The sequence below is a fragment of the Falco biarmicus genome, chromosome 9 (genome assembly GCF_023638135.1).
Source record: "Falco biarmicus isolate bFalBia1 chromosome 9, bFalBia1.pri, whole genome shotgun sequence".
Lineage (NCBI taxonomy): Eukaryota > Metazoa > Chordata > Aves > Falconiformes > Falconidae > Falco > Falco biarmicus.
In genome coordinates, this window is record NC_079296.1 from 37567566 (window position 1) to 37585478 (window position 17913).

At 46.2% G+C, this 17913-nt stretch overlaps 1 protein-coding gene across 2 annotated transcripts in view; it reads right to left on the reverse strand.

The window, feature by feature from the left end:
• The window catches only part of LOC130154886 (hexokinase-1), a 46907-nt gene that overhangs the window by 14670 nt on the left and 14324 nt on the right, over positions 1-17913 (reverse strand). For both annotated transcript variants that reach the window (XM_056351551.1, XM_056351552.1), the window contains exons 2-9: positions 17422-17584; positions 12482-12630; positions 7607-7726; positions 4243-4338; positions 2872-2971; positions 2597-2780; positions 2276-2431; positions 5-238 (exon numbers count right to left, since the gene is read on the reverse strand). In XM_056351551.1, coding sequence (XP_056207526.1) covers positions 5-238; positions 2276-2431; positions 2597-2780; positions 2872-2971; positions 4243-4338; positions 7607-7726; positions 12482-12630; positions 17422-17584 — 1202 coding nt within the window. The remainder of the gene's footprint in view (positions 1-4; positions 239-2275; positions 2432-2596; positions 2781-2871; positions 2972-4242; positions 4339-7606; positions 7727-12481; positions 12631-17421; positions 17585-17913) is intronic.

Here is a 17913-nt window from a genome sequence, read left to right on the forward strand (position 1 = left end):
TCACTGTGGATGCATCTTGTAGAGGGAGCCGTCGACCCCCACGGTGGTCCGGAGGCGGCCGACCCCTTTGTTGTCCCGCAGCTGGTTGAGGATGGCACCCAGCGTAGAGGCAACCAGATTGGCCGAGCGGAAGGACACGATGGTGCAGACGTGCTGGACGGCAATGCAGTCCTCGTGGGACGGCTCCACCCCCAGGCGGGTTAAAATTTCTTTGGCTTTGTTCAAACCTTCTTTGCTCCTACAAAAAGAGAGCAGTAAAGCACACTCCTTAGTGGGGGAGCTATCAAATGCAGGACTGAGGGGCAGCCAGCCGTGGGTATCCCTACCGGGGATTTCCAAAGGGGGTTAGAAAGAAAATTTCTTAAGAGTTCTGGACTAGGATGTTCCATGGTGCTTGAAATAAAAATGTTCTAAATATGCATCCATCCACAGACAGAAACAGCTTTCCATTAAAGCATGGTGCAAACACGCAACCTACAAACCATTCAACTTCAGGTACTATAGCAGCCACCCTATGGGCAGGATGACTCCCATATGTACCCAAGCACCTGCCCTCCTTCAAGTTCACTTCCCACAAGGCAAGAGGTACATCATGTCACTGGAAACCCATCCAATGACAGTTATGTGCAAGTTTCTCTCTAACACACGCCACATTTTCATTGTGCCACATGATCAGACCAAACCTTGTACTGAGCGAGTTTCCTGTACTCCAAAAGCGAACGCACGAAGCATGGGACTAGGACCAGCCCTGTCCTGCAGAGCCAGAGCACCCGCCAGGACCACAGCACGTGCAATAGCTTGGGCTGCAGGTGGTCCAACAATGCCAGACCCAAAGCAGAGCAGCACCCTCATATGGCAGCTCCTTCAGCACACCCACAGGAAAATTAGCAACTTCCACGCGCTTTTACAGACCTGGAGGAACTACATGCTTTTTCATCACACCGATGCTTTAAACTTCAAACAGCTTCTCCCTGGAGTGGGGAGCACCAGCCCCACAGTTCTGCACAGGCCTGAGCATACACCTAATCCCATGCTTGCTCATATGTCTCAATAAATTAAGCCCAGTGTGAAAAACAAAACCCTGAGCAAAGGTTGCCTAAGTTATTTCATCCTAATGGGTCTCTCTTCAGGCTTTTATAACCTCCCTGAATTTCTGCCTCTTGCACTGCATTTTCCCTTATTAGCAACCAGTCTGAAAGCAAAGTTTCTGGCAAAACTTAGCCACTTTCATCTCTGTCATTTCCCAGACAAAAGCATCAGGAGTATATCTTGTCATTACTAACTGCATGCCATACATCTTTTTAAGGACTCCTGTACCTTGCTAGGATCAGCTAGAAATCTGAAGCTGCACAGGGATGTGCCCCTTACTTATAGCCAAAGTGCTCTTCAGGAAGTGAGGTGGGATTTCAGGGCAAATTTTGTTCTTCATAACTGAATTTCCCAGTAACTGCACTTTTCTCATTGTTGCTCAACATTACATTGGTCCATTACACAGACCTCTGCGGTTAAGACAAATGAACGCAGACATTTTATGGAAAGCTGTTCAGATAAGACAGTCTGTGGGGACAGGAATAAAATGGGGCAGGGGGCAACAGGTATTGTGGCAGTTCCTGGGTGTTCTTTTGGTGTTGCGCTCGCAATCAACAGTACCTCTATACATATGCACCCTAGTCAGCAGCGTTTCGAAAAGTAAAGCCAGCCCATGGACTATAGTACAAACCATCCCAGTGACGTGAATTTTAAAATCACATGGGAAAGAGTCAGTAAGCACTGACCAAAGTGGCGATGACACCATATGAAACCAACTGGCGCATTGCTCAGAGGTCACCATGTAGCACCCGGCACTCCCTACAAGACTGAATGCTCTGCCTTGTCACGCTTGTTTTCTTTCTGCCCAGCGATCCCGTGGATACAGCAAGGAGCAACACAAGTATTTGCTAGGAGGCACTAAGCCAATTCACTCCCATGTTTAGCTTCAGGGTAGCAACTTCTGAGTTCTTGCGGGCAGAGTGAGAGGCAGCACAGCGCATACCCTGTAGCTGCATGGAGCGGCAGGCTTTCATAGTTCCTCCCAACACAGAAAAAGGGAGAAATCTCAGGGAGGAGGGCACAGACCGTCTGCTGAGCGTCCCCACTTGCCAGCTCTGTACCTATGCTGGAGGATGGCAGCCACCCCCAAAGTAGCACATCTCCCCACAAAGCAAAAAGGGATGCTGGAAAATTAACATTCAGAGTTGCTGTGAAACCCAGGGGGCGAAAAGGGATAGATACTCACTTTTCTATGGCAGAAACGTGCTTTGTCTCAAACTTCCCTTTGGTGAGAAGCTCAGGGGTGATTCTCCCCTCAAAGAGCAGCCCCTCCTTGGCCATCTTCACCAGGATAAGCCTTACCAGCTCCCCCATGTACAGCCCACTGACCATCTTCTCAAACCTGCAGGAGAGGACAGCAGCAGTCACCCACCTGCCCATGGGCAGCACTGGGAGGCAGAGCCCAGCTGTGGCATGCCACCACACCGCCCAGCCCAGCCTGTGGTGTGCCTCACCAGGGGCAAAGTCAAGCTTTCTTGCAAAGCTCACAAATAACTGCCTCACTCACAGCTGCTTCCCAGGGTTAAGGGATCCACGGTCGATCTCTCGATCAAACTCGGTCCTGATGTCTTCTAGCGAGCCATCATCTCCAAAAGCTCCCCACTCCGTGTTAATGCACATCCTGCCCTCGTCCCCTTCCACCAGGTCAATGTGCCGCATCTCCTCCATGTAACAGGCGTTGGTGCCAGTGCCTTTAGGGAAAGGACATCAGAAGGTGCTAACCAAACAGGCCAGGCAAAGGGAGAAAAGCCACATGCATGCTGCAGCAGCAATGTGCGTTACCAATGATCAAGCCAACTTCACAACGCTGGTCATCAAAACCACAGGTCATCATCGTCCCGACGGTGTCATTCACAACAGCCATGATATCTGCGTCATAGTCCTGATGGAGGAACAAAACGTTACTCGGACCATATGGCTTCTCTGGAAAACGGTTTTGTGTTTATCACCAGTTTGCTTATATCAACTAATTTCACGAGGAATAGGAGACAAATAATTTGTCTGAATACCACAGCTTATCTTTTTAAATATCACCTGTTCTGTCTGCCAGTTCCCTATCCCACGTACCCAAGAAGACAATGACAGCAGACTAATGCACCAGGCAGACAATAAAAGAGCAGCGGTGTAGTTCTAGAGAGCAAAGACCTGCTCTCACATAAGCACCCTTAGGCAGGAAAGAAAAGGGACGGAGGGAGGGAGGAACTCTGGAGTTAAACATCATGGAGTAATTTGATGTAGTTGTTTGAGAAGTCAATCTGGAAAATATCCCCAAGTTACTTATTTCTGATAGAATTCACTTAAAACATCTAGTTTTATTTCAAGTGAAGGTTTCAATACAAAAATATAAGCAAATAATGCAATTAAATAGGCTGTTCAAATGACATGTACTCATTCCTTTCCAGCTTCTTCAGCGTGTTATTCTACCTGATACCAATTCTCATGACAGTAACTGACTACAGTAACATTGTTCAGCGACAGTAAAACTCAGGTTTGCTTAAGAGTCCACAACTGCCCAAATACTGCCCTGTTTCCGATGAATTTGGATGCCGAGTAATCAGCATATCTCCTGGCTGCAAGCATTACAGAAACGCAAATTAATTCTATTTCACACTCCGTGCCTTTTTATTTGTTTAAATCAGCAACCTGGTCACCTTCACCCTCTATAAAAATCAGCAGTGAGAAACTGCAGGGAGCAACACAGCTCACCAAGCCTGAAATCCCCCTCTCTCCTACTCTGCTTCTCTCCTGCTCCCAAGCAAGGCGGCTGCAAAACCCAGCTGAGCCCAGACCACGAGAGGCAGTTTCTCAGGAACAGGATGCGTCAGTATCCCTGAAAAACTGTGGCACTGACACACAGCGCCTTCTCAGTTTTTGGAGAGCAATAAAATTGCTGAAGGACACCGGCAACAAACCACAACATAGTAACTCAGTTCTGTGCTATGAGGAAAATCACAGCTTCCACACAGCGGCTCGGACATCACTCCATTTTCCCAGCCAGCGGCCAAACTGCACATCTTCACGCAAGAAAGCAGAACCGCACCATCACTCAGATCGCGTGCTCTGCTCAAGTCAGTGACGCGAAGGGTGGTCCCTGGCAAAGAAATGCCAGTTTGCTGCGATACAGAGTTGAAAAAAGGATGAAGTACAATTTACCCCACGTTTCTTGATGGCCCTGTTAAGCAGCTTCACGACATCTGCTCCCTCCACTCCGCTTGCTTTGAAACGCTTCGTCCAGGTTATCAGAATACCCTGACAAAACAAGAGAGCAACATTCAACACGATGCCACCATAAAACACAAATGGATGAGGTTTTTTTCCTTAAAACCAAGATTTTCTACTTCAAAAGATCTTCAGGTCTCTTTTCTTACATGACCTAACAACCCAGCCTGAGACAACTGGCGGTCTTTGATTCTCGTGACAGTAAGCTGAGAGATGGGAAATTGTTTTCCCTTCCCTTGCTAGAAAATGGTTTGTTTGCGGTTTGTATTTTCAGCCCACTCTTCTCCCTGTTACTCCTCGACAGTTTTTCTTGGAAAACCATTTAATCCTTTTGGGCCATGGAAATCGACTGCTTTCAGAAAAAGCTGACTGTGCAGGACTGACTATAGAGAAGGGAGGTGATGTTTTTATGTCCAGGACTCAGCTGCAGCAGGGATCAGACTGCTGCACATTTGCTGTCTAGAGTCCCAGTTATCTGGGCTTGTTTCACTGTGGGATCACATCTATGGGTTGAGGCAAACAGAAATACTGGAATGTAGCAATGTATGTCCCTAACTTACAGCATGGATCACAAAGGGAAACCTGGGATCAAATTCCTTTTCTGCAAACTGTCATAAAAAGCCTGCAAATCTCCTAAGGTAATGACTACATCTGATTTTTTTCTATTTAGATAACACCTAGCTGATTCAGAGCAATCAGTATACAAGTAAATAATAATAAAAGAAAAAAAAAGAGACCATTGACAGTAGTCAACAGGAAAGATGACTCAAATCAGCTCAGCTTTTCATACCCACCACAATATTCACATCTGTCCTGGTTTCAGCTGGGATAGAGCTAATTTTCTTCTTGGTAGCTGGTGCAGTGTTGTTTTTTGGACTTGGTTCAGCGGACTTGGAAAACAATGTTGATGGCATGCTGATGGTTTCGCTGTTGCTAAGTAATGTTTATACTAAGTCAAGGACAAGCTTCTCAGGCCCTGCCAGCGAGAGGGCTGGAGGGGCACAGGAAACTGGGAGGGGACACAGCCAGGACAGCTCACCCGAACTGGCCAAAGGGATATTCCATACCACGGAATGTCATGCTGAGTGTATAAGCTGGGGGAAGAAGGAAGGGGGGGACGTTCAGAGTTACGGCATTTGTCTTCCCAAGGCACTGTTACACGTGATGGAGCCCGGCTTCCCTGGGGATGGCTGAGCACCTCCCTGCCCATGGGCAGTGGTGAATGAATTCCTTGCTCTGCTTTGCTTGCGTGTGCAGCTTTTGCTTTACCTGTTAAACTGTCTTTATCTCAACCCACCAGTTTTCTCACTTTTACTCTTCCCATCCCACTGTGGGGGAGTGAGCGAGCTGCTGCGTGGTGCATGGTTGACAGCCAGGGTTAAACCATGACAACATCTATCACAACTAAGGTCCAAAGAAGCTAAAACACAGAAAAGCTGAAGCCTATAGGCACAAGCAGACATTGCCCAGGTGTACATTTGCCCATACCTCAGCTTAAAAGAAGTCAACCACATTTTGTGTACATTCACACTCCCAGCTGGGATAGCTACAGGGGACAGAGGGGTCAGGGCTGCTCTTTCCAGACCAGGAGCTATCTTCCACCACTAAACCACAAACTCAGTTTGCCTATGTTTTCCCACTGTGCTGCCCTCAGCATCACTTAGAAACCCAGCAAAGCTGTGGGCAAAGCCCACCTTGCGGGCACAGCTTTAATGGGCAAAGGGGCCCCTTGTTCCTTTTATCATTCAGGAATCTGGTCAAACCACACCGGCAAGGAGCAGCTCCTCTCAGTGCGACTGACTGCTGTGCTTCCCTAGCAAGGCCCTGGCAGCAGGGAGGAGCCCTTGGAGTACAGCAGGGTTGAGTGGGACCCAACCGTGTGGTGCTACCTTGTCACCCTCGGAGAAACCAGGGACCACACTGCTTCCTTCTGCTCACCAAGCACAAGAAAACAGCACTCAGGCAAGCACAGCCTCACAGAAGCAGCAATGCAGGAACAAATCTGGCCCCCAGAATCAAGAAAAACGTATTTTTCAAACACCCCAAATATCACAAAACCTCTCAGTTTGGTTTTTGGTTTTGGTCGTTGGTTATTTTTTATTAAAAGACACACTCCCTTGTCTCTTACTGTCCTCCTCCACCCTGCCACTGCTCATCTCCAAGTCTCTACAGGTGTCTCCAAGCCATCCCACATGCTAGCTGCCTGCCCCTGCCCCACACAAGCATGACTTCACCCCAGATGGCTTGAGCAAACCAGCCCACAAACAAATGCTTTTCATCATGCAGCTAAACAAATTTTCTCAAGGGCAACCAACTTCACAGCCACATCCCCAGCACGACTCTGCTGCGGTCAGGAGCCTGAACCTTACCATGCACCACGGCCAGACTGGAGAGCTGCACCAAAATCAGCTCCTCTCTTCCGAACTGAGGCAGGAGCAGGCAGCTCGCTGTTTTAACTACATGCAGGCCCTGAGCTAGTAAGCACCCTTGGTTTGAACTCGCAGCATCGCTCAAGGAGTATGAAATGTAATAAAAATCGTGCCTCACCCGGTCCTCCTCAGCACCAACATCTGGGGAGCTGTTGCACCAGGCTAACCTAGAGACCTGCAAGCTAGAAAAGCAGGTCATGCTTTAACAGTGCAACCTCTTAGCGTTTTGTGCGGATTTCATTTTCCTGCATTAATTTGCTACACTGTTGCCATAGCAATGCTGTACCAGGAGGCTGCTGAGTCATTTGTGACATAACGTGCAAAAGGAGGAAAATACGTAGCATCCTTGTCATGGGAATCTCATCAGTCACTTCCTACAATGCTGGTTATTCCCATCCCTTTTCCAAGCACGTTGCTGCCAGGTGGCCTGCCCGACTGCCCTTCAGTGCTGAGCACCCAGTCGGTGGCAAGGCTCAGCACTGCAGCTCAAGAGGGAGACCCTGATCTGGATTGGTGTGTGCACTTGCCAAGTTCAGCAAAATCTGAGCAAACACTGCTGGGCTGGGTCCTTCCCAGTTACACCCCATGGAGAGGCGAAAACGGCTGCACAGGAGACAGGAAAAGCTGCTGCTGTGTTTACACAGTGAACCAGGAATACTAAGGAGCTCATGCAGAGGCAGTACATCTCTTCATCATCTGTTAACCAGCTCTTCCAGACAGAAACAAAAACACAAACATGAAGCCTGACAGTGAAATGTAACACTCCCTTATCCCGAAAATGAGACCTGTCTGGGATACTGCTTTCATAGCAGTGTTTTAATAACATGGTAGCTCTTCTGCGTATTAAGAAAATTGGGAAATCTTCTTACCTCATCTAGCTTAGATTGTCGACAAGGGAAAGAAAATGTAAACCCAACTGGTAATTTCTTGTCCTTGATTTGTTGTTTCTCCATGAAGTCTCCCAAGCATTCAGCAACATGATCAAAAAGCTATAAGAAAAGTATAAAACCACCGTGACTAGAGATACAGTTTCAGGGAGAAAATATTTCAGACTGCATATGAAAACCGTACTGGGTGAGGGGAAAGGGGAAAACATCTACTCCAATTTTTTAAAGATGTATAAATGACATAGCTATGAAAATAACTGTCAGGCAGTGTATATTAACACCTTAATAATTAATAAATTATGAAATACATTGTCCTTTTATGCACCTAATTCTGCATGGCATCTCTTACCCCCATACAAAAATGCGTTTCCTGAAACAAGGGGCACGTGGCTTTTGAGCCTGCTGTTACCCTTTCAATAACAGGAAAAAGCATCTCAAAAGAACATTTGGGATCCAGTCCCACAGGAGGTTGAGCAATTTTACATCTGCTTCACTCCAGTATTGCTGAGACCAGAGAACCCAGCACTTTGCAGGAGCCACCCAAAAGGCCACCATCTCTCAAATCCATTCCTAAAGCACACAGCAAACAAACAAAAAGGAAACACTGGGGATTTGTCTGAATTTTTTACGTGCTCTGAGAAACAACCTGAAATGGGAACATTTTCTGCATTTTTTTAAATGCTGAACTATGTAAGCAGCCTGCACTGGGCTTGCAGGTACCAATTCCCACCCAGATGCCTCGATGGCACCCTGTGACAATAGCACTATGGGTCCCTATCAGCCAGACGTGCCAGGGAGCATGTAGGCGTAAAGGTGAGGGATGTCTCTCACACCAAGCTATTTGGAAAGCCCCTCAGGTGGATTGCAACACTCAAAGCTGAAATCAAGCCCTAGCAACTGAAGCAACTACAATGCACATCTGTATCTACCAGTACCAAAAAGCCAGACATGCCTTGAACTGACCCTTACCACAAATGGATGTCAAACTGCTAACAAGTCACCGTCTGCCCCAGAAGATAACTGTGCTTCACGTTTAAATTCCCTGGAAAAAAAACCCTAAACCCAACCCTATCTGCAGCACTGGTGGGACAAGGCCAGGTAAACTGTCCAGAGGATCGGGGATAATTGGAACGGAGTACAAAAAGATAGCTGCTGGTTGCAATTAGCCTGTGCAGCTTTATTCAGTACAATTTACAGAATCTCAGAGAGATGGGAAAGCACTACAACAGGCTGCAGCAAATACAAAAACCGAAGAGGAATATTTTGCCATTTGAAGCGGGTCAAGAAGCGGTCTGTGTAATGTTACAATTTAACAGAGCACCTTAAACACATTCCTAAAATGAGGTCAGATTTGATTAAGCAGAAGCACAGTAGTTTTCCAGGGAAAAAATTGTCCTGAGAAAATCAAGGACATTTCACCCAGTAGATGCAGTGAAATGGTACGGGAAAAGCAATGTATGGTGTTGCACTTCTGTAAGACTATTTTCAGCTGTCCATACGAGTGAGAGAAAGAGGAGTTATGAAAAGAACTATAGTTAAATAATAAAATATGACAACTTCTCCAGGAGAAACACAGACATAGCAGGAGTGTATGTTTTTATTATGCTTTGCATCTAAAAGTATCTTGCTAAATACTCAATCCTACTAAACTTTCAGATGCTCCCAGGATTACAAATGATAACCAGGGGCCAACCGCAAACCCACCAGGAATTCAGAGAGCAGGAAGCAAAAATATCGACTGTGGATTTTGCTACAAAAATTCCTCTCATGCAATGAGCCACGACTGCACAGAGAAGAGACAGGACCTGCTTTGTAAGTCCAACTGCAAAAGATCCCTGGGCATTCCCAATGCACTCAGGGAAGTCCATGCACCTGCCAGTGTCCGGTGCACAACCCGCTGAAGCTCGCCTCCATGGGTTAGCGCGCACGCTTGTGGCAAGCGATGCACCGCGAGTCATCAGGGCTCGGGGCTGGCGGCAGGGCACGCGAGCATAACCCATGCTGCAGCCTGCACGGGCAGATGTGGTTAACTATTAGCCACATTCCCGACACTACAGAGCACTGTCTAGTCAGTAATGCACGGTCTGGCTGTGCTACTGTTTTCAATAAAGCACAGAGGGAAGGCGCTGCTCAAAAGGAGAAAGAAAGAGGCAGGCATTTGTTAATTTTGATACCATTGACTGTCATAAGATTTTTTCCTAAGGTGACTTGAGTAAGCATCTGTATGAGTCCGTGCTCATATCAACATCCAAACCTTACGAATGCCAAATAACTCTGACAGGACAGTAGAGGCAACATTACAAAGTTCCTGTTGGTTTATTTAAAGTAAGGCAGACTGAGGAAAAATCCAAATTCCCATCCATCCACAGGTATGCAGTAGGGAACAGCGTAAGCCCAGTATTTTATCAAATGTCAAAGAGATTGACAGAGCGAATGCCACAGCCAAGAGGAAAGGACCAGTCAGATTTTACACCTGTATTGACCCGAAGCAACAAAACCACGAGATGCTGAGCAATGTGGTATCAGGCTTCATTACTTCCTTTGGCCATGAAGTTGCCTGCTCAGGTTGGGCTCCAAGAAGTCTCCACAAGGATGCATTTGGCTGGCAGCCAGTAAACTTTGGCAAACGGCTGAAGATCCGAGCTCAAGCTCAAGCCCCTGAATGGGGAAGACTTAAGGAGCAAGGAAACCACAGTTTCAAATCAGGAGAACAGTCATAAATCCACAACCTACCTCCAGCAGCGACGGAACACAAAAAGCAACACCAAAGTCAAGCCTCAGGCACGCTCCCGTTTGCTGAGTTCACACAGGAGACAGGTTTCTTACAAATTTTAGACCTGCTATTACACTGCTGAAGTCAATGAGAGTTTTGTCCTTGACTTTGACAGGGAACTGTCTCTGACTGGCAAAGCTGTCAGCCCATGCCTGACAGATGGGCAAAAAATAGAAGTTTGAATGCAATGAAGTAGAAAATATCACAACGAACTGTGCTAGTGAGGCATGAAGCCATAAATTGCAATCCTTTCAATAAGCTGATTATATATTAGGCCTTAAGACTATAACTCACTGATGTTAATGACACAGCTTGCTGAAAAACACGTTAGTAGCCTACCCCTCACGGGCAGTTCCGTCCAAGTATTCCACTAATCTGGCTCAGAGATTTCAGAGAACCTCTGCCTTACAGGTCACTCGTAAGCACCAAATCATCACCTGCCTGTGTGCCTCCTGGGCATCTGCCACGCTGCTCTGCGAAGCTCACAGCAAGCGTTTTAGTCATGGCTGGTTATAGTCACGGGACAACTTCAAGCCTGGATGCAATTCTAATGATGCTTCCAGTTCCCCTTTTCCTGGTACTGGAAGCAACTGTCCTCCCAGGGTCAGCGGAAGCCTTGCTCGCCTCTCTTTCAGCTTAAAAGCCATGACAAAACCTATCTGTCTGAGCTCCACGTTGCTGGTTCCCAACAGCCAAATGACCTCAGGATTTGTAAAAATTAAAATGTAAGCATGACAAAGCCATGGAAAGAATGCAGACCTGGCACCTCCTTTTCTGGCTTCTCCTTACCACCCTTACTGCATCTCTACCAAGTCTCACTGTAGTCGGCCCGCCTTGCCCCCCTGGGACAGACACTTGCCCCCAGGTGTGCAGGCAGCCCTGCTGCTTGTCCATCTCCAGCTCCCAACACCTCTTGATGGACAAGCAACCCCGCACGCCAAACCTGCCTCCAGGCAGCCCACCTGAATTCCCTGCCTCCACCAGCGACAGGCATCTCAGCCCAGCCCCTCCCCCCCCCCCCAAACTGGTCTGTGGGAAAGCCACTGCATGACCTTTTAGTCACGTAACAAAGTAATAACATTAGGAAAAGTCTTTAGAATAAAAAAAGTTATTGCTGTGGTTCAGACAGCACAGCAATGCCTATATCAGTGTCACTTACAAGCCATAATTGCTGTCTTGCAATCACTATTGCATAAGACTGCAGGAGCAGTTATTAGACACATACATCAAGGTGACTTCAGAAAATATATTAAGGATAGAAATGCTGTTTGCATGATTTTTCTTCTTTTCCCTCTGCTGTTTGTTCTTCTGAAACAAGCTATAAGTTTTCTGCAGGTCTCATGCTCCTGAATAGCACCTCATTCTAGTAAGACTTGTTTCCAACAATGAAAATTACCTGTTCCGTCTTACACTGACAGGGAGACAAATCTGTCAGTAAAACATTCATTGTAATCCACTTCCTGATCATAAAAAGAAAATAAATTCTTCCAAAGAACCCCATCTGAAATCCAAGTAAATGAATCCAAACATTTTCTACTCTTGCAACATGGGGGACTAAAAAAAATCCCAACATTTATTCAGCAAAAATTAAGTTGAAGTTGTGCCAAAACATTCTATCAGCTTCCTCTAATTTTTCTAATGTACTTTTCACCAATGGCGAGTTGCTCAGACTGCCAGGACAGATACGTGGCTGTCATGGGTATTTCTATCCTTCATCTAACATTACAGCTGCAGGGTTGGTCACGCTCATTGCTTATAAAGATGAAGTTGTTTTCCTGCTCTCCATTCCTACCTGTGTAAAGTAACTTTATTATAAAATCAGAATTTTTATTTCTAAACTATTTTTTACCTAACTCAGCCAAAGGTCTCCCACACAATGACAGCAGATTTGCAGCACCCATGCACGCCCCATTAAACTAACTACTGCTTATTTATTTTCATGTATCAACAAAGAGCTGTAGTCAAGTCTGTACACTGTAGGTGCAACTGTTAAGATGCTAAGGTCATTCTTGTGGCGTTTTTCTAAAATGGCAGTGTGAAAGCAGCTAATATTTAAGGAGACGTCCTAAGGAAGAGGTTCTTACCCGTGTTCCGCTGCCATGCATGATATCTTCAGGTGTATTATAAATTTCACTTTCCATTTGTACCGTCTGCTTTTTTTCATGCGATACCTTCACCCGCAGAATTCGGAAATAAGAACCACCGAGATCCAGTGCAATGAAATCTCCTTTCTCTATGTGGAAAATAAGACATAAGTGATTAAAAATTGTATGCAACACAAATCTGGGAAACATCAAGTCTGGCTAAGTATAACACACAGGCAAATAAATGTCCAGTGCCTACAGCAAGGAAGTTTTAGCTGCAGGGTGTCCACTTGAAGCATCAACCCAGTTCCCTACAATTTAACATGAAGTTGGTACAATGGCAATGCCAATCACCATTGATACACAGGCAACTGCAATGAGGGTTTCCCCAAAAGGAATGGACTAACACTGGAGAGTCTGCATCCAGATCTCATGATGAATCTGGCAAGAGCAAAGATCTCAGCAGAAAGCCAAAAAGATGTTGAAAACAGAGACAGTAAAATGAAGGGATGCCAGGGGATGCCAGATCACTGATGAGAGTCTTTTGCTGTAAACGTATGTGTGACATTTTGGAAAGTAACAGTAAATGGTGGCTGGATTCTGCACTACTCTAAAATCAATCAACAGACTACACAGAGAAGTGGTTAAAGCAGGAACCCCTTATTTCATGCTTGGAAGCTGAGATTCACTGCAAACTGCAGTCAGATAACAGAAGTCAGAAAAATGTCAGTTTGAAAAATGATGGGGCAGCCCTGCACTGCTGCAAGAGTTATTCAGAAGTTGTGATTGCGTGCACAGAGCTCCCAAATACCTCCCCAGGAGCCAGGGAAAGAGTTAGGATACCTCCATCTCCCTCTGTGGTGGAGAGGGATTTGGATTTCAAAGGTGTGAAGCCAAATTCATCATCCCCCCCACCTCCACAGACCTCAGGGTGTAATTCAGGCAACAGAGATGCATGGTCTGGCTGTCTGAAGAATGACACTTTCAGCACCCCTTGGAGAGCAAGGCAAACACATCTGACTGAACCGCTTGTGCTATCTTGGCTTATCAAAGAGGGAGCAAACAAAGACAGCAATTGTTAAAGCCTGCAAAAAAGATAGTATTTAGGTAAGTAGTGTGCACAACTTATCACACAGGAGTGTGTGTCCAGGCTGCAGTTAATCACTGAGGCTCTTTGCAAGCATTTGAATCTGTGCATAGCATCCCTGGGCTCACCGAGGCTGCTCAGAGGGTGAGGAAACTGAGCACAGTGCTCTTTCATCCTGGTTTCCTCATCAGTTTGTACTTTTCTGCAGCGTCAGAAGTGCCCCATGCTGTGGCAGGATGAGTTGCCTCCCCCACATCCTGCACCACTGATGCGTATTGCCAGTCCCGCCCTGCAGCACTCTTTGGCCTCATTCTGCCTTCCAACTTTAACCTATGACTTTGGGAAATGCCATTCCCAACCATCACTGTTTTTCCATTTCTACCTAAATTCAACGTGGAAAGACTTCCTAGCAGGTGGGAAGACCAGTACATTTTGATGCACTACCTCAGACTTTGACTCAGCTCTCAGAGCCTTCTGACCCCACACGGTCACCAAAATATCAGATATGCAACTTATCCATGAGGATTTCCAGACCAGACTGCCTCTGAGATTACTCTGCCCTATCTCAGATCAAAACCTCTGAAGCCTGGCTTAGTGAGCTGCTCCTCACCATCACCTCATGCACCTCCAGGAGCCCCATTCCACTGAGCAAAGCCAATGAGCTGGAAGAGGCATCCCTGAGGGCAAGACCTCTACCAAGAACAGCCAAAGAGAGGCAAAGACACTGCAAAACCCCTTACCATTTTCCAAGGTTGCAGTGTAATACAGAAACAAAACACTGTCATGCAAGAAACCACAAAGAACAGTAAGCTCAGTACACAAAAACATAGCAAATCGAGAGCAGGAGCCCACAGCCCCTAGTAATCCTCCTAATTTTGCCACATCGCAATGTAACTTTTCCTTCTTGCTGCTTTAGACAATGGGCAAACTCAAGAGTTTGCCAAAATACAGGTCTTGCAGGACTTCCCTATCTGTTCCTGAACAGCGTGGCTTTAAACATCACTTTGCTCCAATATGAATGTCATTTAAAATGTAAACACATCCAAACTGTAGATGCAGTTCCCTTTAACGGGTTCAGCGAAACAAATTCAGTAACTCAGAACCACCACCACCCAGCAAGACCAGAACTCAAACATTTACCACAAGTGTCTCATTAGGTCAAATACCCAAATAAGCTTTATCATATGAGTATCATTTGTTGAATGCAAGCCATTACCTCCAATAAATAACGGAAAAATCAACACTGGACCAGATGGCCCTTTTTCAAGCCTAAATGCACCTTAGTATGTACCTCAAACAAATACTGCACTTCAGAAATATCTTCCCTGGCAGTAAATGAACAGATCAGCCTTGGAACACCAAGGTGCAATCAAACCTGTTGTAAATTTCTTTAGGAAGATTCTTTGGAAGTATTTTGAATTAGCTTGAGATACTGTTCTGGGCACTCAGGGCAAAAAACCCCTTCTGGGTTTTGTAGATTAAGCAACTCAGAATGAAGCAAAAAACACTGTTAACACCAACATCTCCAGAGTCTCCAAAATTACTATTCAAAAGCTCCTTGTTAATGAAGTACACAAGCATAGATCTGAAACTAAACAGCAGTATTTTTCTGAATAGTCAGCTCTCATAATAATAATCAGACTCAGAGGAAAGAGCTTACAAGGCAGTAATTAGAGACGGGCCAGAGAAAAGGGCAGGCTTTCAGCCTCTGGCTTTTACGGAGGGACAGCTGAAGGTAGAAATTGCCATCGGCTGGGAGCCGAACCCATGCTTTGGGCACAGCGACACGGATACATCCGCGAGGGCCCCGCAGAGCCTGCTGGAGGAGGAGGGCTCCGTGCCTGCCCTGCCTGCCCATGTGCGATGGCTGAGCCAGGCGTGACAGGCACATGCAGGTGAGTCAGGGAAAGAGATGCCATGACACCCACCCACCGCAAATACTGCTCATAGCTGGGGTCAGAGCATGTCTGTTCTGGGAAATAATGGAACCGTTTCGCCTGCATTTCTAACAGCTATCCGAAGACACGCTTGCAACCTGCATATACAGGTTTCTATCATGTTATACAGAAATTGTCTGGAGCAAAGCACTGCCTTGCTCTAATCCATGCTGCAAAGACACTGCCCACAGCACGCCTGTCCCGGAGAGGCTGGCAGGAGCCAAACGGACATAGGATCAAGAACTGAGCACCCTGTACACAACACATGAGGTTGCTTTTTTAAGTAGGTGTGTAATACATGATCTGCAATGAATGAATGCCTCGACATACAGATACACTTAGGCTCAGTCAGGGCTACCCACTGCTCTGGCTCATGCTTGGTCTCAGCAGCACTCAGCTATCTCCTGCACCTCTCCCGGCCAGGCACAGATCCCCTTTTCCCTGTCCCATATGGCATCTCAAGATCTCCCTGGTTTGTGCCATGGAACAATTTGCAAAACTATCTGACTCACCACAAGCAGCTTAGATTCACTAACGCGCAGTGCCTGACGGAGCAGGGCACTGGGGACATGCCTGTATCCAACTGAACTCAAGTGCACACGAAGGAAAAAACAGGGATTTCAGAGTTGGTAAACATGCTGGGATTCCACGCAAAAGCCTTCAAGTCACCTCAGCTGCAAATCTTTAGAGCAACCCCTGTCTGTCACCCAGCTCTGTGTGGCAGCTTCTGGCTTTCTCAACAGGCTGCGAATTTCAACGCAGCATTTCAGCCTAACAGCCAGCAGCGCTAAATTAAAGGAAATGCAGGGTTCGAGTTTGTTGAACCCTTTGGGATTTTTTTAGAGAGAGAATCACGTTTCAACTAAAAAGCTTAAGGTGGCAGAAAGCAACAGCGAAGCAGAACTATCAAAGATTTCCACCTGTCAGACAGTGTCAAGTAACACAAAGCACCAGGCTTCGTGTTCTTTCATCCAATAAATTCTTGATTTAAACTTCTAAAAAAGCCTCAAAACAGGTAACCGTGTTATACAGTTCTTGCAGCTGTGCAATTTCTGCACACAGGGACATAATTTGTGGTAGGCACCAAACTACAGTTAACCAACTCACGCTACATGAGAAGGAAATCCAGTGTTACCGCTAAATAATAAACACTACTATATACTGTTTACAAATAGATTTATAGACTCTATGTATAGTGTTCTTTTTTTTTGTAAACACTGAAATAAGGAATAGGGGCAACCTTGGTCTCAAATACCAACACAACATTTTTGGTTTCTGATCGTAATTTGTGCCACTTTCATTAGGTACAGTGAGCACAGAAAACCCAGGTCCTGTATCTGGATGGAAGAAGCTCAGTACACCAGAGCAGCAGCTTTGGAGCCGCACACTGCAGCCTCCTTGAGTTCTGCAAGTTTTCCCCTAAGACAGTCTCCAAGAGGTAGCTACAGAAAGTAAAATGAATGCCAGGAAACTCTAATTCAGCATATAAGGGTTCACACTTCCACTGGGGAAAAAACAAGATGAGACGTTGAGTCAAATAGCAAATGACTAAAAGCCACTGTCTTTGTTAAGACCCTAGATCACATGAGTGCGAACTGCATAAATCAAAAATCTTCCTATGTGAAGTATTGATTGTTGGCAGACAAAAATCAGTGTAAATGTACTGGCTATTAGTGGATTGATTGCTAAGAAGGGCTCTTCTATTGGCATAAAAATGGGTTTGATGCAGGAATCACAAAAACCTCCAGCATCTGTGGGAACAGACCTGCACAGAGGGGAAGCTGTCTTCAAAACGTTGTCTGAACTTGCCAGACAGCAAATTGCTTTTGTTCTTGGTAGCATATTGGTGTATTTCTAGCACGTTTCCCATGAAGCACACTGTGTTTAATATGGAAAACAAATGCTCAACTCCTTACCTGAACCATCAGGAATGGACCTCACAAACGTAGGAAGCATCTTCACTGCAGCCGTTGGATTAAAATCTCTGGAGAGGCCATTTTTCATCTCTCTCCTGAAGCGAGCCATAACGTCTATCAGCGTTTCGTCAGAGAGCCGCATGGCGTAAAGGTATTTATCAATCTGGGGAAAAAAGACAAACACCACCACAGAGTGAAAGACCCACCCTGAGGTGCCCAGGTGGGGCTATACCTCTCTTTGATTGCAAGAACAGCGTATAGCCCCAGCTTGGCCCTGGGATTCTGGCCAAGCTGACAACACAGCCACGCACCGCGCTTTGTCTTTTGACTCAAAATCAAGGAAATGTGCAAGCGCTAGGGAACAACATGAGCTGAAGCCCACCCCATCCTACTGCTTTTCAAAGGCAAGACCCAGTCCCACATCACTCCATCTCCTCTTTTCCACCGTTCACCCACAGCCTCAACCCCACTATCTCCAGCCCTCACCCCACT